This window comes from Poecilia reticulata, linkage group LG17, assembly GCF_000633615.1.
Source record: "Poecilia reticulata strain Guanapo linkage group LG17, Guppy_female_1.0+MT, whole genome shotgun sequence".
Classification (NCBI taxonomy): domain Eukaryota; kingdom Metazoa; phylum Chordata; class Actinopteri; order Cyprinodontiformes; family Poeciliidae; genus Poecilia; species Poecilia reticulata.
The window spans coordinates 24,001,901-24,027,868 of NC_024347.1; the positions used below are offsets into that span (position 1 = coordinate 24,001,901).

The 25,968-nt window shown below is 37.2% G+C and overlaps 1 protein-coding gene and 1 long non-coding RNA gene across 4 annotated transcripts; both read right to left on the reverse strand.

The window, feature by feature from the left end:
• Positions 1–1,148: 1,148 nt before the first annotated feature.
• ranbp3b (RAN binding protein 3b) lies at positions 1,149–23,785 on the reverse strand. Of its 3 annotated transcripts, none has more exons than XM_008434420.2 (17): positions 23,684–23,785; positions 21,915–21,970; positions 19,949–19,985; positions 19,788–19,865; positions 19,600–19,671; positions 14,861–14,926; positions 14,617–14,709; positions 12,554–12,663; positions 11,148–11,267; positions 9,520–9,620; positions 9,340–9,412; positions 9,151–9,247; positions 7,524–7,648; positions 7,309–7,429; positions 6,674–6,816; positions 4,986–5,181; positions 1,149–2,401 (listed from the first exon to the last, which is right to left on the reverse strand). In XM_008434420.2, the coding sequence occupies exons 1-17, from the start codon at positions 23,703–23,705 to the stop codon at positions 2,358–2,360; spliced, it is 1,554 nt and encodes a 517-aa protein (XP_008432642.1). In that variant the 5' UTR covers positions 23,706–23,785; the 3' UTR covers positions 1,149–2,357. The 3 variants fall into 3 exon arrangements, with proteins under 3 accessions (XP_008432642.1, XP_008432643.1, XP_008432641.1); XM_008434421.2 differs by having other exon boundaries at positions 21,915–21,928; positions 23,684–23,772; XM_008434419.2 differs by lacking the exon at positions 23,684–23,785 and having other exon boundaries at positions 21,915–22,013.
• Positions 13,406–14,578, reverse strand: LOC108167115 (uncharacterized). The gene is made up of 2 exons (XR_001777520.1): positions 14,311–14,578; positions 13,406–13,620 (listed from the first exon to the last, which is right to left on the reverse strand). It is a non-coding gene; the product is annotated as an uncharacterized LOC108167115 (long non-coding RNA).
• Positions 23,786–25,968: the final 2,183 nt, after the last annotated feature.

Sequence of the window (25,968 nt, forward strand, 5' to 3'; positions counted from 1 at the left end):
GTTTTTTTTTTTTTTAATGTAATTGAACCTTTATTTAACCAAGTGAGTTAAGAACAAATTCTTATTTACCTGGCAGGGAGAAAGTAAACCTAGGCAGATAAAGCAGCGCACTTTTACAGTAAACAAACATTAGCGACACTGTTGAAATCATAAAACAATACTGAGACAAAGGCAAAGATGACATTGAATATTTAACACATGCAAGACAGCATCTTCTTTAAAATATTTTTGAAGGTTACCATTCGTGCCACCCAGTGGCGCAAATTAGAGGGTATGCACTGTATGCAACGCATAAGGGCGCTGTGCTAAAGGGGCGCCAAAAAAAATGCGTAAAAATTACTTCTAGTCAGAATTTTCTGTATTTAAGTCGTTTGCTAATATATAAATGATGTGATCTGTAACAGAGGTGTGCCTATAACACAAATAAGAATAAACAATGTTGTGCCTCTATTTGTGACCATAGATGAGAGTAGGAATGTTGATACACACCGTCTCCACGACAAACCAGTACAATGCTCGCATCGCCACAGGTAGCACACCAATCCGCCTACCGATTGCCCGCTCCATCTTTCCCTCTTTCAGGAACAACACTCCGACATACTTGAACTCCTCAGAACCTCGTTCCCGACCCAGCTGGGCCACTTCACATTTTCCGTGGTCTCAGATTTTGATGTGATGATTTTCCTCCTGGCTTGAAGATTTTCTGTGAAAGCTGTAGATCACAGTCTGATGAAACCAACAGATCATCTGCAAAAAGTCAAAACCTGATCCAGGTGGAAACCAAATCAGATTCCCATCAACATCTTGGTTGCACCTAGAAATCGGTGATAAAGGACAACTTTATCACTGGAAATTAGTCTCATTTCTTACTGGTCCTACTTCTGGAACAAGGATTTTATTCCAGAGGTTTCCCTCACATGATTCCCAAAAGGACATGGTCAAATGGCTTCGAGTCCACAAAATGAATGTACACTTGTTTACTCACTACCTTAACTTTGTGCTTGTCTAATAAATAAAATGACAACTAAATGCATTGAATTTTGTTGTGAAAATGTGACAAAAGGTGAAAAAGTTTATGTGGTGTTAATTTTTTTTGCAAGGCACTGAGTATGTAGGTGCAGAAAAATCACATTTCAGAAGGAAAAATATCACAGTCAGTCCAAAATGGTTTATTTTGTAAAGGGGGGCAGGTGAAAGAGATGAGAAAACATGGTGTGCTACTAAATGATATATTCAAATGTACATGTAATTCAAAGGGTATTACAGTCATCACTCAATATTTTGTTTTTTTTTCTTCTTTTTTTTAATATTTTTTTTTTTTACACACATGAAGTCTTCACTCCAACATGGTTTCCAGATGTAAATGGATAAAAAGTTTATATCATTGTCAACGTAAAAATAAGCATCAAGACGATTAATCCTTGGGATGCTGAAATTAATAAAAAATAAAATAAAATAAAAAGTTACATGCAAAATGAAGACTGATGAATTCATTTTCTCAAGCTGGAAAAAAAAATAACTCCACAAAAATAAACATGAGTAACTAAAATGCATTAATTCAGATGACAATTTAAGGTGAATCCTTCTGCCCTTTTGTCCTCAAATAATTAAATCACATTAGCGGAAACTGCATTGTTTGAGTCTTTTATTCACTATAATATAGGTCAATAGGAAATATAAGAAACTGCTAGTAATGACAACTTGAGTGATCTTGGCTAGCCATTACAAACAGCACGTATGTGTTGAGATGCATTATGAAAATCACTACCCAAAATAAATTACATTTGCCAAAACCTAACGCACAGACTGGTTGGAGGGAAGTGGAAGGAAGGGTTAGGAGGAGAGTCGGTCTGGATGTAGGACCAACAGACTAAATGACTAGTCAAAACACACTGTGAACGAAGCTCCTCTGGATGTGTGGAGTCCAGAGGTACGGCTGTAGAGTGAGTATAAAGGTCCCAAAGTAGAAACTGCAGTCTTAACATGTGCCATACTTAAAATGTAGAGGAAAACACCCTTACACTCATCAATATGATGAGCAGAAAAGTCCCAAACCAAAGCTTTGAAGTCTTTATTTTTGCTATCAGGAGAGAAAAAAAATACTTGAAAACAAAAATAAAACACAAAACAGGAGAGGGAGGGAAGAAACGACTCCAGATATTACGCTGAATGCAGAGAAGATGAACTGCACGAGTTGGGTGAGACACTCCGGCACAGGGGGTTATTTCCTGGAGCTAGACTTCTAATATCCAAAAGTACTGGTCTGGAGGACCCATATTGGTCAAGGGCTGTCCATGGAGATGCCTACAGTAAAATACCTCAACAGCGGCATCTTAGCAGGCTGTCCAAGAGTGACGCTATGTGCTTCCCGCTGCCTGGTTCTCGCCTCCATCTGAATTACCTGCAGGAAAAGAGAGGAAATTGGTGGAAATGTCACTGCGGGTGAACAGCCTCAATATATTAAATCAAACACAGCGTGAGAGCGCAAAAAACATGATTTTCTCCTGAGGTGGCCAGACATAAACATGCTGGTTCGTGTCTGTTTCAACTTTACATTTTGGCAAACAAGTCAGACTAGCAAATTAAGACCAACAACATTTACTTCACTTTAATGAGTTACAAAAAAAGAGAAACTTGTTACAGAGGAGTTCCACTTTTGGATACATTTTAAGGGAGCTAAATCAAGATTTAACACTAAATAGGACAAAAAAAGGATTTTAACACAGAAATGTCAGCCTACTGAAAAGTAAGCCTGTGTTTGCATTAGCATATACATTCAATACTAGCCTGTGCTTCCTTTACGTAAATTACTACATCATTGCAGCGTGTAATGGAGTCTGTGGTTCTGCTGAGATGTTGAGGAAGCCCAAGTTGCTTTGATATCAGCCTTCACTGATCTGGTGTCTCATCCTCCTCTTGACACAATAATCCATAGATTTAATATGGGATTCAGGTCAGATCCGACTACTGACCAATCAAGCACAGTAACAAAATGGTGTTTGAACCAGTTTTCGGTATCTTTGCCAGTTTTTACGGGTACAAAGTCCTGCTAGGAAATGGAATCAGCACCTCCATAGAGCTCGTCAGCAGAAGGACGCATGAAATGCTCTAATATGTCTTGGTAGATGGCTGCACAAAAACAACATGGCTTCTCAAAAATCATCCCTGACTGAAAACTTCACACTGGACCTCAAGCATATTGGATTCTGGGCCCCTCAAACTCCCCCACCAGACTTTTATTTCCAAATGAAATGCAAACATTACTTTCATCAGAAAAGAAGAGCTTGGACCACTGAGCAACATATGTCCCTTTTTAAGACGCTTCTCACACGGTCTCTGGATCAGGAAGGGCTTAAGACAATGAATGTGGTGGTGGTAGCCCACATGGAATCGTTTTGTCCTTGTCCTCAGTCCAATACTTTTTAATGTTCTGTTACGTCCCGTCTTGTTATGATCATGTGGCTTTCTCTGCTTGTGGAAGGCATCAGCGAATGTCTGCTGTATGAAACATTTCCGTTTAGAAAATCCTTTTTTTATTGGTTTATGTAGCATTCTAAAACTACATGTAAGGATTGTTATTAGCTTTAGGTTGGTGATTCACTCTTTGAGGCTCCCCACGAATGGTTCTCAGCCCCTTTAGGTACCTCAAAGGGTATCCACTCTCACTCGAGATCAAGAACCACCTTGGGCAACAGGGACCATCTTTTATGGTTGGTGTATGGTGCTTACGGTGTGCCCCAGGGCGCCACCTTTTGGTTTGTATGTGCTGTGTGGGCTGCGTAGAATATGGCTAGCATATTCCGGTGGGTGCAGTTGCCCTGGGCTCAGATGGAGCTTGCAGTGAATTGTTATATTGGTTTTCATCATCAAAAGGAGGAGGAAATGGGAAGTGGAAGAAAAAGAAGGGAGGAAGGGGGGGAACCATAGAATGTAGAGTGATGGTCGGGGGGGACAGGGTTAGGTTTAGGCGAGAAACAGGGGTGAGGATAAACATTTGGTGAAGAGTTAGGAGGCGGGTAGAGTGGGGGGAAGAAGGGTGAGGAGGCCTTAAAAACTAAATACATCACTAATAGAATTAATATAACTTTTGAACCGAATAACCAAAATAAATTTGCTTCTTGAATCTATTCTAATTTACTGAGATACACTTGTATGGTTCAGAGAAGCACTTCAAATGAGCATTTAAATTCTCACACATCTGGAAGTACAAGCAGTGGTCTGATTAAAGATCTATGTTCAGACATCAACACATCTCGTATAAGGCTGAGTCCTATTTGTCATCTTCGGATAAAGATTTAAAATAGGCTCAATTACAAATGAGTAAATATAAAGTAAAAAGATGTTGCTTGACTCACTCTTTTATGCACATCAAATCAGAGACCAGTAAATCGTGGTTTTAATCTCTGAAATTTGCATTTTAAGATTGTTTCCATGCAGAAATAAATGGTAAACATCTCAATCTCACGAAAAGGAATGTGACTGATTGTAAGTCAATCCACATAAACAACATCAAAACTTCTTATCGTACTGAAACATTTCTTGGTAAAATTTAAATCTCAACCTCAAATAAATAAATAATTCAGATCTACATTACCTTTCAAAAAGCTGTTCCTGTACCTGGCGCTCCTGTCTCCAGATTCAAATTGTTGCACATTTATAAAGCTCTCTTAATTGGACCTGACTGTCTCACGTCTGCCGTCATCATTAGTCAAAACCTAGTCATTAAAACAAAGAACACTCCTCCGACTGCTCGCTGCTTTTCTCTGGGCGCTCACACCATGTATGAAAAACGCAGGATTATTTTTCCTCTTGTAAAAACAAAACATTAATTACTGCAGAAATAGTTTCGCCTGTCAACCTGGTGTTAGATTAAGCAATTGCCACCAAATTTGTCAACAGAAACTTGGAATAATTCAGCAAAATGACACAGAGACTTTATTGTCATTCAACTGTACATTTATAATGTACATATTGAGCAAACTGACTTGTAGCAGGAGTGGAGGCTGCAGCGGAGGCAGAACCCTTGTCTTCCTCGTCGCTGTCGTCCTCGTTGGACTGCGGCACCTCGGCTTCAGGGATACTTGTCGCCGGGGTCTCCGTCTCCTGCTCCGCTCTGCTCTTCAGAGCTAAAATACGATGATGTAACGCTGCAGCCAGCTGACCTATGTCTTTCGAGCTACCCTAAAGAAACAAAAAGACAAAAAGGGAAGCTAGATCTAAGGAACTTTAAACGTACATATACTGTAAGTACATTCCTGCGTGCAGATGTTTCAGATTTAACGTCTGTCTGTAGGCTTGGTGCCCTTTAAGCAACTGGAGTCTAATGTCAAACATCTGGGAAGAGAAGCTGTGGAGCTTAGTAGGCAGGAAAAAACATTGTTATGCAAGTGGGAGCAGTAAATATGATAAAAGTGTGTGGAGCGAAAGGTTAAACTTGATGGAGGTTTTAAGATTAATTAGAATAAGCCCAATGGTATTCATCTGGAAATAAACACTATGCTATAAAAACAGAATATTTGGAGCATTTGAAGTAAAAGCACATCAGGAAACGCCTATGCCTAAGGCTAAAATAAACAATTAGCCGTCAACAAGGAATTATATTACAAAAACAAGCCATGATAAAATGATGGAATTCAGGTAAATGACTACTAAAATCGATTAAATATAAGGTTTTTCAAAAACTATTGTCCAAGACATTTTCATAAAATCAGACATTTGACATTTTCTGTTTGTTGAGATTTGTCACGAAATCCATAAATTTCAATAACTGCATGTCTGAAGTGAAAATTTCCAAACTAAAAGTTAGGTGACTAAACAAATGTTCCCAGACGTCAGGAGTCCAAGAGAAAACGATGGAGTCTTCTCACACATCCATACTCAAAATCCAACACGGCTGTGATGCATGTAAAAACAAACATCTTCTGAAATAAACAGCCTATTTGGACCTCTACAAGATTTGCAACTGATTGAATCTTTCATTCATAAATACATAAACAACATATATTTGTTAACATATTCCTATAGTGTTTGATTCCATAACGAGAGAAGCATTCAGTGGAAACCAACCATTCGCAAATAGCCAGAATCTTTAAACACTTGAGACCTCCTGTAGAAACATGTATAAATGCCTATTTTAATAGTTCAAATTTGTAAAAAAAAAAAAAAAAAACCACAATATGCATTAGTACACACAGTGGAAATTGAAATTAGCACTACAGCAAAAGCTTATATCTATGGTCTTCCTTATATCCACTTTTGTGGATACAACCACTCAGCTCCTGTTTAAAATTTAGTTGAATAGCAGGCAGTAGTTATGGAAACACCATTTTCCTAATCAAACACCATTTTCAGGTGCAGAACATGTTCTCAAGTAGCTTTCTTCTGATTGAGCTGTGTGCCTCCTTGCAACATGAGCCATGTTGTTTTGTCATTGTGCAATAAATCTTTTTTTTTTTTCAGAACTACAACGTGTGGAGTGCAAGACCAAAACATTTCTAAAACTAAAGAAAGAGAAAGAAAGAGAGGAGCAACAGCCACACAAGATTAGAACACACCTAAATCAAATGTGGAACAGAAATATAAAAATCTGGGCATATTTAAAAATATCTACAACTTAAAAATAAGATAATGTAATCCATTAAATAACCTTAATTTATTGCTTTGCGATACATACTGATATTAAGAAGACCTTGACCCCCTGGTCCTCTGTGTCCATGGCAGTGATTCGCACACTCTTCTCACTGGCCTTGTCCACCTGCATCTGGGGCCAAAGTTTTGTATTGAGGATCAACCGCAGGCTGCCCTGCGTCCTCATCACTGCGAAGATTAGGGGACACAGAGACACATGACTGTACAGAACTACTGCAAGATCATTTAAACTGTTTATCCTTTAAGACTTTCCATGGTAAAAACAAAAAACAAAACAAAAAAAAAACACAATGAAGCTACCATTAATACAATCTGATTAGTCTTAGATGTGTTTTTATTTCTTATATTTGAATTTAAACAATGTCATTAAAACAAGGTTTGAAAATTATTGTTGTTTTTATTAAAAAGATTGAAGCAAACCTTATAATTTACATTAATAAGGGATCAAATTAGTCGCATGACTTAGCACCCCCTTGTGCCATGCATAAAGTACTGCAGCAGAGATTAAAAACAAGCACTTGAAGCAGTTTCAAGACGTCGTATGGTCTTAAAACCTAAAATACAAGCATTTTTATTTGGTTAACTAAACTTTGCACTTGTTTGTTAATTTTTAACAGGGTTGAGGTCCTTGTCTATTCAAGGTTTGGCAGGTGTGTTTACCGAGACGAGACTGTAGCGTGCCGTCGTCAGTAGAAGCCATGTCATTGAGTCTGAGCAACCCTCGACCTCTCTCTATCCACGACTGAGCCGTCTTCTCAAAGACGTACAACTTGCACTGCATCTGTAGCAAAAACAAGGAAGGGGCAAATAAAAAGGGAAAAATTTGCATCCCTTTCAACTGTGTTGAATGCACAAGGCCTGTCTCGTCTTTTTACCTGTAAAACATTGCTTTCCGACTCCTCCCCGGTTTTCACGTCGACCTTCTCTAAGATGCACTTCTTGGCTGTGGCTTTGGTGTAAGCAGCTGCAGATTCTGCCAAAGACTCTGACACACTGTTTGCTGTTAAAATGAAATGCAGAATAAATCATTTACTCCTTGCTTGAAGATTTTTTTAAGTAGTCATTCCCTAACTTGGAAGCAAAACAGATTGCCTTTGATCCTTTACAAACTGTACTCAGTGCAAAAGTGTTCAGTCATATTATATCTACAAATTTAAACCCATTTTGTTTGAATTTTATGTGACAGAGCGCAGCAGACAAATGTGAAATGGAAGGAAATTGATGCATGTTTGTCACAAAAACCTTTTATTCCAAATACCTTCGAAATTCAAAGAGCATGCAACAACTGTCAACCTGCCAAAATACCCAGATGTCCTGACAGATAAGGCAAGGATTAGGCCATTTTAACACAACAGGCAAATGTAACTCAAATCTGACGTTTTTGGCCCAAATGCGATCAATACAGGACTTCTTAATGGCAATCTGAGCAGCACAATTCAGGTCATTTTATTTCCAACTTTTATATAGTTGACATGAGACATAAATCAAAATCATCCGTTGCGAATTCAGAGGCAACAATGACGCACATAATGTCACCACTTCTGTTTTGAATTGGCTTCCTTTGTCTAATTATGAAATTTTGACAATTCTGTCAGATCCCGCTTTAATTGTGCATCCCACAATTTAAAAAGTGGCACAAAGAAAGTCAAAAGAAGGCTTAAAAATGTTATGTTTTTGTCGTCATGCAAAATGTCACTTGTCTAAAAAAAACTAGTGAAAAACTGAAAATATTTTTCACAAAAATGAAACAAGATGGTGGTGGCAGCATACTGTGGAGACAGAGGGGAAGGCTGGAGCTGATGAGAAGTTGGATGGAGCTAAACAAAGGGACAATTCTGGAAGAAACCCCTACTGGAGGAGCCAAAAGACTCAACAGTGGGGTCAAAGTTCACATTCCAGCAGGAGAACAAAGCCAGAAGCTACTACTGGAAAGGCTTAGATCAGAGTAAATGGCCCAGTCAAAGCACACACCTAAATCTAATTGAGAATCTGTGCAGATGTTTTCTAACATTGGCCAAAAAAATTAAGTCTCTAAATGAGGAAAAAGTGGGACAGAGATATAAAAGACCTGCAGCTGTAACTTAACCAAACAATGCCACAGCAGAGTATTGACTGGAGCTGGTGGGGTGGGGGAGGGGGGATGCACACCATACTTTTTAGATTTTATTTCTAAGAAAAATCTATATTTGCTTTTTTTCCTTCCACTTAACATGATACTTTCTGCTGGTCTGTCACATAAAAATACAATAAAAACATTGCATCTGTGGTGGTAAACAAGTTCCTTTAGGTAGAGAACATAGGAGGATTTAATCAGATTCTGTTTCCATGCCTTGGAAAAAGACCCTGGAACCTGCAGGCGTGCATGTGGCTGTGTTCAAACATTTCTTTAGATCTTACATGTTTGGGTTTTCATCAAAGTCCAGCTAAGTTTTCTGTCATTTCTCACAGTAATGAATCTGAATAGCAAACATTTTTGAAGAGCAAGAGAGAGTGTATTTTTACCCTTCTCTGGAGTCGTTTCCTGTGATGAGGGCTCTGAAGCAGGAGCAGCTGAAACCTCTTTATTTTCCTCATTTGAGACCTCGCCTTTTGGGGGACTCTGAAATTTAAAACAATAAATAAATAAAATAGAAAAAAAGCTGACTAAAATGTCATCTTGGTAAATCTCTGGGAAGCAGCTAATCATTTTACCAGAACTCTTTCAGACATATTCTGCCCAAAGACAAACTTTGCTCCACCATCTGTACTGTTTGTGGCATTTGAACTGAAAGTAAAACAAAGGAGTGAAGAAAAGCTTCAGTTGGTGAACGCAGGTTAACCCATGAATTAAATTGAAATGCTAAAAATATATTTGAGACACAATCTCATTACCTTGGGGTAGAGATGTACTGTAAGAAATAATTAGTGCCCTCTGTTTGAGAGTCCAGTTGCGCCGCGTCTTTTGAGTTGTCTTCTGTGCTGTTCTCATCCAACTGGAACAAAAACAACAAAAACATGAGAGGGAATCTAAAAAAAGAACCACAACAACAACAAAAAATCCCCACAGCAAATTAGCTAAATAGCTTAAAGCTGTGTGGTTCAAAACACACAAATAAGTGCATACAGGAGAAAGCTCCTTTTAAATAGCTATCATTTTTAAGTGAAATGAGTAATTATTTGAACAAAGTGCATCTTAACGTGAACATGCTCAACAAGAAGTCATCACATCACATCTCAAATCTAATTTAATTTAAGAAATGTGTGTCTGTGTGTTGCACATAATGGGCCCATTAGACTTACTGAAATATTTAAGCCATTCAATAGCAAAACATTATGACTTGAATTTGGATTATTGAAGCACATCAGTGTTGAGAAAAAACATTTGCAGATCAAACAAAGATAACGAGAAAATACAAAATGTTTTAAAATGATTGTTTCATTCATTAAGAGTCTATTTGAACTGAGTAAACATGTTTTTGGGAAAGATAAGTTCAATTCACTTAAACTGAACCTGTCTGACAGCATGAAGTAGGCTAAAGGACACCAAAAAGCAACACAGCATGAGCCAATGTGATGAAATAAAAAAAAAAGAAAAACAAAGTCATCAACATTTATGAGTCTGGAAAGATGTTCTAAGGCTTTGATTCATAAAAATTAACCAAAGAGCCAAATGGAGAAAAAGTGAAACCGCAGCGAATCTTCCCAGGAAAGAGCGGTCAAGAAAAATCACTTCAAAAATGCATTGATGATTCATCCAGAAGGTCACAAACAAACCCAGAACAACTTCTAAAGCCCTGCATGTCCAACTGGCCACAGTTAAGGTCAGAGTTAATGAGAATAAAGAAAATGGGCAAAATAGCCTCCATGGGAGAGTTTCAAGGTGAAAAACAATGCAAACCAAAAAAAAAAAAAAAAAGGCCCAGAGCTGCTTTGTCGCCTCATGATCTGGGCAGTTTGCTGTTATAGATGTAAAAAAAAAAAATCTATCTTTTGAATCCTGAAGAAAATTTTCCAGCCATCAGTTTGTCACCATAAGCTCGAGCACACACAGAGTTATGCAGGAGGCAAAACTGCAAAACGCATCTGGAAGTCCTGAAACGATTCAGGTTCTGCGGTGCTGTAACTAAAATAAGCCTTTAATGCATAAAACCCCCATGAATTAAAACGACTCTGCAGAAATTGCTCAACACTGATGTGAAAGACTCACTGCTTCTGACTGAAAATAACAGATTACAGTTGTTGCCATCAGAGGGTGGCTCTTAGTGGAAAATTGCTTTTTCTATGAACAACCAGGTAATACTAGATAGCTTTTTTTTTTCTCTTTCATTCATGAAATCATTGTTTTAAAACTGCATTTTGTATTTATTCAGGTAGTTCTCATCTCATGTTAAAATTTGTTTGATGATCTTGAAGTATTTAAGTGTAAAGACAAAAAAAAAGCAAAAATTGGAATACATTTATGAAAAGAGTAAATGCTTTCAAAATGCACTGTAGAACATCAGCAATCTACAGCAGCTCACCTTTGCTCTGTCTTTGATATTTTGACCAAACACGAAAGACGTAGGGATATCAGAATCCTTCTTGTCTCTTCTGCCACCATCTTTGTTGCCGTTTGCTCCATCCTCCTCATTTTCATGTTTCTGAAACAATGCAAACAAACAGATTTAACTTTACTTCTAATAAAGCAGTTTGACATCTCAAAGATATTAAATCAGATTTTTTTTTCACTTAAATAAACCACAATGTCTGTAAATGACACTTTCTACAGGTCAGCCGCTGGTTTACATTTATTGAAAATACATTGACTCAGACAAATTGAGTTTTATGGATAAAATGATTTCTTTTATCTGCTTGCACGCTCACTGCTACATGCTTACAAAACCATATCACAAAATACTGACGACAGTCGCATAAACAAAATGAACCCGACTAGCACTAACCCTTAGGGAGGAATGAGAAGAATAAAAGCAAAACTCGCACTGCAACCTTTGCCTCACTTGGTTGCATCCCTAAGGTGAGCTAAGTGTCACCCAGCGCTCTGACGGTGAACGTCACTCTGTATCTGTTCCATTTGTATGACTTGTAACATTTGATCATTTTTGGCATTAAAGCCTGTTTCATATTTAACCAAATCTCATTATTTCTCAAGGTAATAACTCCGAGGCGTCAGGACCATAACTGGTAAAACAAACCTGGGTGTTGCACAGAGGAAAGAGAGTAGTTCCACAACATGAGGGTCTTCTTTATTAGGCACAGAATTAAAAAATCGAATTACAATTCTCAAATTTCACCATAATATTTTAGAAAAAAAAGCTAAGATTCTTTATATTTTTGGTTTTTATTATTAAAAGTTTAGATGAGAAATGTTTCTCTGGATTGTAAAAGTTGCTGAACCCTGCTATGGGAGATGCATGCAAGGACTGCAGTCTGCAATTAGTAATGCTAATCATAATTTGAGATGTTAAAATCTTTAAAAATGTCTTTTCCATAATCAGTCTGTCTTTTAACTTGATGCAAGGAAAACTTGCATCAAGATTTACTTATGCCACTGTTGTGCAACTTTTGGATGCATCCCTGCTCTAGCACAGCTGACTCAAATGAATGTTTAATAAGCAGACCTTTGCAGGATTTGTTGACATGCAAAGGAGGTAGTTCAACGTTTTGATTCAGTTTGTTTCCATTAATCAGTAAATGTGCTATATTAATCTTTCGTCCAGACTAAACGGCAAACATGTCCCGTTGCAACTTTCAAAATAAACGATTTGCAATTACAAAGAAAGCAAAGAAACTAGGAATGATTTAAAATTCTTGCGCAGGATGTTAAAGTTGTCAGTTAAACCACTCACAGAATCAGAAGCAACTAAAACCAGTGAAGCAAAATTAAGATTATTGATCCGTTCAACAGAAACGATGATGAAACTCTCACCAGTGACTTGGCTGGCGTAGTCGAGTGCTCTTTGTTGTTCAGGAAGAAGGACTGGCTGACCAGTGAGCCTTCTGGCGACTTTTTCACACCGTTCGTTCCACAAGTGGAATCTAAGTTTAAAAAAAGAACAAATTACATATATATACATTTTTTCTCTCTTTCCTGAAACACAATCAATGCATTAATTATACAGAAAACATTTCACATTTCACACAGAGCATTTGGAGACCAGCACTTTTTCTACATTTTATGCTACAGCCTTATTAAATGAATGTCACATTCATTTAAAAATGAATGTCTTTCTACAAAAATTCTACACACAAACACCTTATTATAACAATAAGGAAATACATTTTATAATTTTTTTATATATATATTACAAATAAGAAACCATTAATTCACATTTAAGTAGTAAAATCGCTGTGTTCAGGTGAGCAACCTGAGAACACCTGTCTCATTTTGAGGGTAAACAAAAAGGAGTTTATTGTAGATTTCAGGAGAAAAAGGGTTATATCAACACTTAACTCCACTTTGGGATCAATAAAGTATTTATGAACTTGACAGACTCCATGCTGTGATTTCAGCCATATGTGCATTTACTAAATACTGACTTAACAGGGGTGAATATTTATGCAGTCACTTATTTCATGTTACAAATCTATTTAATAAAAATCAGCTTCACTTTGACATTGAAATATATTCTTTTGCCAAAAGAGAAATCTTTTTGATTATGATTGATTTGTTAAAGCAATGAAGAGAGTGGAAGTACTTTTTATAGTCACTGCATGTAGCAAGAAACCAATCTAAGAAAATGTCAAAATGGTATTTCTGACTCCAAAGAGATCAATAAAGTCAAAGTTTACAGTGTTTATTATTTACTCCTCCTTTTTATACAGTTTAACCAGTTATTTGAGGCAATGAGTCACTACACACTCTTGTTTGTTATGGCATGCCAGAAGCTCTTGAGCAACAAGTTTGGGCAACGAGCCTGACAGATGAAGTTTGCTGACAGATTTGTGGTCTTCCGTGACAGGCAGTAGGTTCCTCCCTCTCTCTTTTGACATTTTCTGGCATAAAAAAAGGTAGAGAGAACTATAACAAAGCTAGTTTATTGCAGACATAAATGTCTTATTGCTTCATTATGTAAGGTCATCAGAAAGTCATAAGAATGTCATGTGATGTGAAATGGAGATATTTTTCCTAATCAAATTGAGAGCTCAATAGTATTTAATAAAGAAATAAACTGAAATCAGAAGAAACTTCTCTTTCCTCTCATTTTAGCTTGTGTGAGAAATCAAAATGATAACTTAATGTTAGTCAGATAGAATTAAAACTTTACATATTTTGGTTCTGTTCGTAACAAATATATTAATAGTTAAGATCAGCAGAGTTCAGAAAATGACAGAACAATTTGGGATGTTAAACGATCAAGAGTGAGATTCCTTGAAGAAACTCAACTCCTGATTGTTGTTTATTGGGTAGTGTGTGTGATTGTCATGTGACTTGCTTTGCTTGCTGTGGTCCTATTGGCAGACATCTCAATGTAAGCAGCTGAAACACTAGGCATTCAATTTTACTGTAAAATGTATGTCTGTTTTTTAAACTGTAAATAAATTCATAGGTTAAATGACTGATTGGAATGGCACAAGATATGGATTTCCCTCATTTAAATATGTTTTTTAAAACCAATATGATTTAAAATAAACTTCAAATTGCTGAAATAGGACTGTTACTTTCCTTACATTGTTGATAACTACTTAAAACTCCAAACATGACAATGTAGCTGTCTCTTAGAAAGACCCCAGAGTTGGAGCAACTGGTCACTTTTTTGGACAGGTTCTCTTAATTTCTTAGACAAATTTGAGAAGAAAACATAATATAAATATGGTATAAGTTTTGCATTGTTACTTAATTAAAAAGAGATAGCATATTCATGTAACTCAGACTGACACAATTCTCAAACAAAACTCAGCCTATTTTTTCACTTGTTAATCCTGTGAAGTACCTTAGCAAACTGCCAACTATGTTGTGATTGATGTAACCTTAGTAGAAGCTGTACTCACTGGACTCTAAATGTGATTTGGAGGCTGGCGCCTGGAGAACTGCTGGGCGAAGGACACTGCGCTGCTGCTCCTTGGGTTTTTGACTCGGGACGCCTAGAACACAGATAAGTTGTCTTACATATTGTATAAATCATTTATATTGCTTTGTCACTGTACGTTCAGAAACCCAGGGTATGTGTGAAGTGTCTGAAGAAAATGTATTATATTATAATCCGGCAGTATGACGACAACAACTGAAACCTACCAGAGCTCGGTGCTTGCCCATGTATGAGAGTCGGTGGCTTTAAACGGAACCCCATAGGTTTCTCCTCTGGTGAAGTAGAGCAGAAAAGTCAACAAATATTAACACATCTAAAAATTACAAAGCAACACAAATAGATAGGAATCTGACTGCCACTTCTCTAACCACTGTGCGTGTAACCACAGCAACGCTCATGGTGCTTTCAAAAACCTGACAAGGCAAGTTTTTGTCCTCTGACCCATTTTTAAACCGTTTCTTCAGCTCACTGGCTTTCTTAACTAGTCTTCATCAGTGATTGAGCACAATATAAAAGCACATCTTTTGCTTTATTTGGTTTTTGCATTTAATGATTCACTTTTGTGTCTAAAATGCCATATGATGACAATTCCCTTTAAGGTTTGCAAATACTACATATAGGTAAAACTTGCTGGCAAAAGCCACCTGGTATTCAGCCTTGAAAAGTACAAAGTTTGAAAAAGAACATTTAAATCAAATAGTTTGAATCCTCATTGAAAAGGCATTGTGTTTCAATTGATATAAAAATATTTTCTTTATCCCAAAGGGGAATTAAATGTTGCCCTAACTCATATCATTATCTTTAAAGAGTCGTTGTGGAAGGATCTATGCTCGCAGTAAGTCTCACAACGAATCCGAAGAGGTCTGTGACTGAAGACCGTTGATATGTGGCGGCCTCAAAACCGTTACAACATGCCAACAGATCTTACTTCACAGCAACATTTCCTGGGTGACGCCATTAGTTGTTGACAAGAACTGCTAATCCACCTTATTTGCTTTTGCCACTCCTATTTAAATCTTTCAAACTTCCTTTTTCTCTCTCTGCATCCATAAAGACTTCTTTCCAGCTCCTCTGGGATTTGGAGTCAGGGTTCAGGTATTACTGGAGATTTGAGATGCTAATCAGCTGCACCCAGTAGTAAAAAAAACCCCAACAACATGGTTACACATCACAACAGTCCAAAACTAAAAGAGTAAAAATGCTTCCAGCTACACAGAATCTATCAGAAGAGGGAATAATTGTCCAACAAGCAACGCCTCGGCCAAAAACATTAACAAAAGTCGACAAAAAGAACTAATCAGAACTAACAGAGCTGCTCCACCATCCTGCCACTATGAGAGGCACGATTCCAGACCTATAAAGTTTATTAATAGGAGGAAAAACAAACAGCTAACACAAGGGTAGCTGCAGAAGGTTAAAGGAAATCTTCCACAGGAGGCTCGTTTCCAGGCTTTCCTCATCCTGGCTGTAAAATAACAGAGCTGTGTTTATTGTATCGTTTGTTGTGTTTATATTCTTTCCAGTCAAAGTTCACCTGCATGTATTTCAGTAATTGCTTTGCTTTCTATTCACCTTTGGGGAACATTCTCACTTTTTCACAATTATCTGATCTTACTAAAAATTGTGGCATATGACAATTGCATATTACATGTTTTAATGTTTCTGTACCAGTTAAGGTAACTTTGTCAATAAAATAGGCAAAACAGCAAAGCTGTTTAACAAAATTCATAATGAGATATCCAGAAAATTACTGATAAGTAAATGTTGCCAGACTACACAGGATCTCAACCTGAAAACTAGTCTCTCTACATCTGAAGGTCCCTCAGTCTTTTCCTGAAAGATGTAAGAGGTTAAAAAAAATGGTTCAAACATGATATACCTCACCTATTTATAGCTATCAAAACAAAACAATATACATTAAGCAGCTTTTATACCCCTCAAACTTTCACTTTATAACCACAAATTTCAATCAATTTTATTGGAATTTTGTGTGACAAAATAACTTAGAATTTGGTAATTGTAGTGAAAATGAAAGTTGGTTGAAAACATGGAGAAGCAGTATTTAGTTTTCATGCTCCACTAATTTGGAACAAACATAAACAAAACAGCTGAAACACTGACTTCCTTTAAATCAGGGTTAAAACCTCCACCTGTCCCATAACAACTGGAACACTGACCAAAGTATTTGCTTGATGATTTAGATGACATTTGACAAAATGAAACGTGTACTTGTTTCATAATTGGTCATTGTATTGGTCTCTATGTAGTTTGAACTGTCTGTTGCTGAAATGTGCTATATAAATATGCTTTACTTTTCCAAATAAATAGATTTCAGTGTATGTATTTTATTCTCGGTACAAATCCAGCTGCCTTGTGAAAGCCTCAGGTTTACGGAAGAACATTTGCAAGCAAACATCACAAAGACCAAAGAAGAGCACATACAGAGATAAAGTTCTGAAAACATTTAAAGTAAAGCAGGGTTATGCTACAAAAACAATACCCCAAACTCTGGATAGCTCAGTGTTCTGTTCAATCAGTCATCTGAAAATGGAAAGAGTATTTCACAAACCACCAAGGCATGACGAGGAAGAGGATTAGTGGGAAGAACAGCCAAGAGGATCTACGCTTCACTCTGGAGGAGCTGCAGAGCTACACACACACACACACACACACAGTGACGATAAAGAATAAGAAGTCTTATTTTCAGATTGACACAAGCCAAGCGGGGGCCACAGCCATCGTATGGAAAAAGGTAATTGGGTTAGAAAAGACCAAAACGAAACTTTATGGCTTTAAAACGCAATCTGAACAAACAACTGTCAGAAAAACACAGTGGCAAGATGAATCATGACAACTTAGTTACAGTTATTTGGAAGACAGAGGGAGCTTAAAAACAGACGAATCCTGGAAGAAAACCTGTTGGAGACTGGGGGCAGAGATTCAGCTTCCACCAAGACAACAGAATGATTTAGATCAGACATCTCAAGTTCAAGGCCCGTGGGGCCAAATCAGACCTGGGATCCGATTCTGTCTGGTCCATGAGATGATTTCATATACCTGTTAGTAATGGCCCACTGCTGGGGTGCATGTCGCCCGTGGCAGAGTCAGAGACGGCGAGGATATGTGCAGCACTTAAATGACAAACTAAAAATCAGCACCACTGTGTTCCCAAATGCTGAGCCATGACTTCACAGGGAGCTCTGCTGTTTTTCAGAGCAATAAATGACATGAAATTGTTCGGTAATCCATGCAATGTTGACATGGAGAGCTTTGCGAACATTAATATGGAGCTTATTTATCAGAATTCACCACCAAATCTTGATCAACTTGTTTTTAAGGTATGTTACAACATAACAGAAAAAATGAAACATGTATTTTCATTTTTGCAACAACTTAAATGTTGTCATTTGTTTGTTTTTTTTTTTTTATTATTTGTTATATATTGTGCACTGCTTGATAGAGGTTTTATTTTACCTACTGGGAAAAAATATTTCTGCTTGGATTTTCAAACAAAAATTATGACTTTTATAAATAAGCAGTCTTGTTTATAAGGTTAGATTGGATTCGGCTGATCAAAGCCAGTTAATGCATTGGAATGGCCCAATCAAAGTCCTAAATCCAACTAACGTGCAAAGATTTGAAAATGTATGCTCACAGAGGCTCTGCATCCAATCAGAGTTTGGCATTGAAAAATTGGCAAAAAAAAAAAAATATTCAGATGTGTAAAGCTGGTAGATACACACCAAGAAAGACTTACAGCTGCAGTGAAAGCTGGCTCTATTATTTATTCACTCAAACACACAACTTTTCAGCTTTCTATTAGTGAAAAAGAATTGCTAAACAGCTACAAGGGAAGTGAATACTTTTGCAAAGCATTGTAGCATAACATCTAATAACACCAAAGTATCTGTTTGAGTCACTAAAAATCAAAACACTTTCAAATGCATGCTTAAAAATTTATTTGCCAGGAAAAGTGCATTGTTTGCAGGCATAATTACAGGCTACACATGGTCCTAATAGTTCCAAGAGTGAAAACATTTTCTGAATTTCTCAGGGTTTTAAGAAGTTCTTACAAATAAGGATGCCAAACTCAAACAGCAAAAGGTTTCACTTCTCTCTGCTCTGGATAAAGCATGACCTGGTTGCAGCTTACAGAAAGCAACACAGATCACTTAATAAAAACCCACCAGAAAAAAAACCACAAACACACAACATAAAGTCATTTTTGACATTTCATCTTGTTTAACAGTATTAAGACAATGTGTTTTTATTGTCTGTGATTTAAACTTTTTTGTTTGTGGTTTGTTTTTTTTGTTTTTTTTTTACAAATTATCCAGAGTTTATGAATGCTCTGTAACCTCAGATCAGTTTTCACCAGAGTGCAAACGGCCAACATTTTTACTAGCAACCCGGTCCTCAAACTAACACCGAGGCTGCAGCGGCAGCAACAGCAACAGCAGCAGCAGCAGCAGCTGCTCTGACCAGAAGTGCGACTGATTGGCTGTTTGAGCCAGCTGCTGGGGAAACGTGCAGCACGATCTGCAATGAACAGGTGAAAACACAACATGTAACCCTATTAAATCTAACATCTACAGAAACCTTGTCCTGTTACTCTAAGGTTGGCAGTCAGCTTGAACGTGATAAATTATTACAAGCCAGACAAAAAAAATAAAACATACAATCTGAAATTGCACATATTTATTTTTCTATAAATAACACTAGGCCCCTGAACTTAGAATTTAGTCCCAAACTTAGAAGTAAAAGAACCACAAGACGGTTTGGTGGGCAGAGAGCTATGTGTATGCAGGAAGCTTACAAGACGGCACTGAAAATGTGCTGGCAACCCGAACGTCCCAAGACAAACCTTTTTAAACGTTCTTTTAAAAGAAAAGACACCTTTGAGTTGAAACCTAAAACGTTTCAACACGAGGTCTTAAAGCCTCACCTGGCTCAGAATCAGAGTTCCCAGTTGGAGACTGGCAGAAACTTGAGGGCATGAATACATTGTTCTTGGGAACTGCAAGAAGCCAGACAGGACACTGCACTCAGCATACAAATAATACCACAAGAAAGAATAAAGCAAAAAAAGAAAAAGAAGAGGAGAAAATGGTGGAAGTCACTACATGTCCTTACCAGAATGAGGGGGTGGGAATGATGAGGTCCGTTCCCTTTTCACTGGGGGGCAATAGCTTCCCTCATCTTTATCGGAGTCTGAAAACAGGAGTTAAACATTTTTATTGTTAGTTTTAGAGAAAATCTATAACACAAAACAGAGATTATAGTATTTTGTTTACCCTCGCCATCTTCTGCACTTGAGCCTTCTGCAGACCGCTGCAAGACACGACAATAAAAGCTCCAGTTATTATACATTCAAAAATACCTTTAAAAGTCACAGAACCAAAACAATGTTTGTTATTAACTATAAGAATTGAATTAAGCCATTTAAGGTTTAATTTAAACCTAGAAAGAAAAAGCTGTTAAGTGTTGAAAAACAAACATGCCTTAACGTAGGTTTAGGTGAATGTTTGGTGTCAAGATAATGCCAAAGGTTTGTGTAGAAAGTGGCATTAAAAATTTCGAAATCTTCTGCTATGTACTTCCAAAGGTATATAGTCCTTTTAACGCAGAAGTTACTGCAGTTTTCTCTGGCTTTATGGATCACTGCTGGGAAAGTGACTGCAAACTGCCTGGCACAGCAGTAGGGTGCACGTGATGATGGCATTATAGTTAAATATTGCAATACTAATATAATCAATAAATCCATGTTTTCTTGTCTTCTGAATCTTTTTGGAGCTGGCCCAATCCAGGATTTTTGGTTTCAACCGAATCCCAAAATCTGACTAAATATCTGCCAATACCAACAGCTCAAAATCCAAAATGTCTTTACAATATTGACCGTTTTTGTCAAAAGCAAATATGAACAAACCAGTCAGCAACACGGCTGCATTTTATGTCTTAGAATTAACTTTTAGCAATAAATACAAGAGCATAATTAATATAAGTTTACTATTTTAAGTGAAACTAATTCAGAAACATATGGTGGCCTAATAGGAATTAGCATTGCTAAGTGACAGCAGCTGGTCATTTATTTCCTTAAGACTTTAGGTTCTTCCTACAGGCCACTGAAATTCCCAACTCCATTATAATCCATGGCTAATGGAGGTAACAGAATAAAATATTCAGTATTTTTAGTTGGACACTTTCTGTCTGCAGAAAGAAACTTCTTGTTGCTCCTCTCTAGATTTCAGAAATTCTCTCCTTAAGTCAATTCAACTTTATTTACATTTATACGACAATCGTAAACTCAGTGTGCACCAGTTACTCCGTGTCGGAAAGCAACCTCCACTGATCTACATGTTTGCATGAAACCAATAACCAGCATTTATCTCAAACTTCCTCCTTTTTATGATAAAATATCTCCTAGGAAGCTGAAGCTAAGCAGACTCTATATAATTAAACTTTACTCAATCTGTCCAATCTATGGATATATTTTAAGCATCTGTGTAAATACGGACAAACCTGTATATTTTATTACTAAAATTTGCAGAATTTTTCTTGGCTGTAAGTTTAAGGGCAAAATTAGTCAACATGTAACCTGCAGTAACACAGGATCACAACGCCTGGATCGGATCAATCTCGTTTCTCTTCCATCAGTTCTATTCTTCCAACTCTCTCTGTGACCTATAGGGCATCATCCTGTGTGTCAGGTGTGGGTATTAATACAACACTCCATCAAGCATGATGAATATGCCTTTGGCAAATAAAGTGTGACACTTGCAATACGATAGTCAAAATGATTGCATTCCAAAGAAGCCCTAGTGGTTTTAATTTTACACACACCATGTAATTGCAAAATACTGTGTTCACATACTCTTGGCTAAGCTACTGGGTTAACCAGAGACTTCCAATGGATTGTACACTATAAAAGAGAAAAATAGCAACAGCAGTATAATGTTCTGCCTTATAACCACTACTAAACTAAATTATATTTCTGCTCTTGCCAAGCTACAAAATAAACAAGTTAAATGTGTTAAAACACTTTTAGAACTGTAATGACCCATATTTTACATCATTTTAGCAACAAAAGGAGTAATTGTTTCTAGGCGCAAGTTCATCATGTTACATATTTTTATTTACATTTTTTGCTAAAGTGTAAACCTGTGGTACTTTCACTCACACTGAAAGAATCTCAGAACCACCCATGCCTACTTTTACAGATCAAATAAAGTGAAAGTGCTTTGACGGAAAGCAGAAACTTACCTTCTGTGCTTTATCTTTTTGGAAAACAAACACAGGAGGTGCAATGGCAGGCTTGTCTGTTAAGAAAAGATGTAGGCTGGTCATCCAAGCATCAGCTTTAGGTTACCTGTATTGTTATCCAGTCAACTTTTCATGAAAGTTGAAAAAAAAAAAAAAAAGGCTACAGAATGAAAGCTGATAAAGATCACAAGCCAATATCCATAACTGATCAAGACAGCCAAGTAAAATCACAGTCATTACGAATATAGCAAGGCACACTTTAGCATTATGCATGACATTTACCATCTTTAAAATATTTATGTTAAGGTGATCTAATGAGGGCTGCAATCTGTTTGACAAACATCTTGAGTTATAAAGGTTTCTGTGGTGACAGGCAGAAAAATCCGCTCCCATACAAACTGGGCTTAATCATACAATCCCATTAACACTTCTGGGAAGAGCAAGAATATATTATGTAGATCAAAGCTAGCCAACACAAGCAATAGCAACAATAATTGTTCATTGAAGAAACAAGAGTGTTATTTAAATATTCAAATCTGCCTTTAACATTATATCACGTTTTTCTGAAAAATTTAGGCTGAAGATTCAATTCCAGCTCCAGGCTCTCGCTGTATACCCGTGAAGAAGAGGTCTCACAAGGCTAGGAAATGATCTGGAGTCACCTCAAGCCACTTAAAGCATCTTCACGGTGTAACCTCTGAGATGTGTAATCCTATAACGGTATCAGACAAAGGTTTTCCTGTGTCTGAGCGGGGCCTGCTCCCGGGCAGGTGTAGGTAGCATCATTAACGCCGCCTGCCCTACAAAAGTGCACATGCAATGCTGCAACAGATAAACATCTGGGAAATATGCTGCGAAGCTGTTTGACAATCACTGCACAGATGGATCATGCTGGTTCTGTTTGGTGCAACAACGCAATAAATGCTAAGTGACCTACATTTATCACCCATCTTTGTTTTCATTTTTCATTTCATTCAAAACAGCCAATATGATAAACGTATGGATTCCTGCGCGTAATGCTGGTGTTCACGTCAGGCATTCAAATTGCCAGAGGTGGTCCCGGCTTATGTTAACCAGCTAGCACTTTTACTATGACCCTTTCCAGCAAATAGTCGCCGCTACCGGTTCCTCCATGAAGCAGAGTGCAGGCTATAGTTAGCGTGCTAATTCGCTTCATCCCGCATGAGTCATCTCTCCTAACAAACAGTGCAACTAAGATTCTCACCCTGTTAGCTTTAGTTTCAAAATAAACCCAATGGGAATCAATAAAGGGCATAAATTACAAACTTTCACAAAAGCGACTTGAGCCTTGTCTTAATAGCCATTTTCACCCTTACGCGCCTAAACAAGCGATAGCCACTTACGACAGTCAAACAGAGGAATGCAGCACCAAATGAGCTTAAATGGACAGCGTTGTTCCATACTCATAATATTACAAAAAACGATTTATACCACTTGCTAAAAACGGATCACAAATGGACAAACACACAGGCTAAAAATAGCCGGGGCGCTAGCTTTGAGAGGTAAACCGGGCAGCCCCGACATATTCCAGGTATTAGCCTGAGCCCAACCGTTAGCATTGTTAGCCTGTTTGCTAACGTTGTGGGTATTATAAACACCGCGACGCCACACGGTACCCGAAGACACAAATAAACATGGGACCGAGATGTTTCATTGCAGCTCCCGCGTGTGCAGACACAATTGTAAGGAGCATATATATCAGCAGGTAAGGCTTGATGGGGGTTTTTCTCACACTGCTACTTACTCACCTTCGTTTGCCAAGTCCGCCATTTTACTTCGACGCTCTCACACCCACAACCCACCGCGCAGATAACACAAGCCGAGGCAGAAGTGTTTTCAGTCAGGCCCGGGGGCCCGACGGTCAGGGGGTCTTCTCTTCCTGTCCCAGAATTATAATTATGCTGTTCAATAATCTGGGACTCTAATTTAAATGTAAATAACCACAAAGAGACAATGTGTCAGCGGGAAAAGAACAGACAAAAACTGTAAAAAGTAGTGAAATACATGAATTGGGACATAAGCTGGCCACAGAAAGTACCACACGAGACAAAATAAGAAATCAAAGTAACAAACTATCACTTTTCTAGGGCGATAGCCAAGATTAGGGTCTTTGTTTGCTTGTTTTCTGTTTTTTCTTTTTTTTTTCTCCCTCTCTCTCTCTCTCTCTCTCTCTCTCTCTCTCTCTCTCTCTCTCTCTCTCTCTCTCTCTCTCTTACAATATCCAATATAGTTAATAACCAGGATTTACAGACAGAAAAGCATTAGGGTCACTAGAAAAGAAATTCTGACTTATTTTAATCAGAAATCCAAGAAAAAAAGTCAATTCTGAACAAGGCAATAAAGAAACTATGCACACACACACACACACACACACACACACACACACACACACACACACACACACACACGCAAAAATATTTGGGGAGGAAAAAAATATTTATATAGAAATAAGATAATACTTTTTGAAAGCCATATAAATCATATGCTTAATGTAAAATAATAGAGTGCTGTGTGATTATGATGACCTCTCGTCTGACGGTCATAATCTTTTCCATCCACATCATCATAGTTTTTGTTTCTATACAGCAAAAATATTTAAATTGCCAAAAACTATAAGACCTCTGGAAGAAAAGGATAGTCTTTTGAATATGTCTTGTATTTTTACTGAATAAAAACAATCTGTTTTTATTCAATAAAAATATTATTTTATTTAGTAAAAGTATTAGAGAATTTTCTTTTTTTTAAATATATTTTTTGTATTTTTACGTATTAAAACAAAGAAAAATATCAAGCTTTTGCAGGGAGAAAAAATATTTTTAGTAGTAAGTCCTTTGGAATATTGAATTAAAAAATCTAAATAAAATGCACAATTTGCTGCTAAATGACATAAAAGAGCTAAAAAAAAACCTTGTATCTTTAGAATCATTCTTCTGTAGAAACTCTTGGATAACGCATTGCTTTTTGTCTGCCTTAATGAATATATTCCTTATGTGTTTATTTAACTTGAAATGGTAACTTCATTTACCATTTTTTTACACAGCAGTTGGCTTCGCAAAGAATTTTCTGAAGCACAGCAGGTTTATAAAAGACATAAATCGTTTTAACCCAAAGAGCTATTGAAAAAGAAAACAAATGATAAATTTCTGTTTGTGTTTTGTCAGTTGTTTTGTAGCGATGCAATTCAAATTTCCTACCAGTAGAGGGCGAACTGTCCTCACCTTCCGTGGAAGCCTCACTGTGAAACTTACATCGAGAAACATAACTAAAGTGATGCGTCAAACTAAACATTTCATGAATACATTTTACGTAACATAATACGTAGGCTTCATAAATCACTTCAATGTAATTTTTCATCTTTGTAGAATTAGATTCAAATGGTATCAAGGGTTTTTTGTGTCTGAATCCTGGACGTTTTCCCAACCTGCATTTCCAACGAAATGAACCAAATCAAAACTTCGACTCAGCATGTTTTAAATATTAATTTAAAATAGTTTATATCATGCTAACTCAATCAAGATGAAGAAAGTTAGATTATCTGGATTAGTGAAAAAGAAAATTAAAACCTCCAGGGGAAAAGAAAACATTGACATGTTTTGTATTGGGGTATGGTTGAGAAATGCTGAATGCTGCACGTTTCATGAGAGTTTGCACCGAACAATGTCAAGCAAGAGTTTGGAGAGTCAAGCTCCAGATATCCTCAGGTTAAACGCAAACAGGCCACTGCTTGCATTGGAACTATCTGTTACGGATGGGCTTCACTTGTCAAAAAAGCTTGGCTTCAGCTTTGGGACTAAAACAGTTTCGGTTCTTCTTTTATGCTTTAGTGTAGCTCATTTGTCCTGTTCGTTATAGTGAACACACTGAACTTGATTAGGCTTTATACAGCACCCTATGAAGCAGCGAATGAAAAATGTTTCTTGCAAACTTGCACGTTTAATACAAGAGTAGTTCTTCAACATTTTACAACAAGCACCACCACATTAAATGGTTCAAAAGAGTTTCATGAAAAGAAATTTATCTGACTTGTCAATTT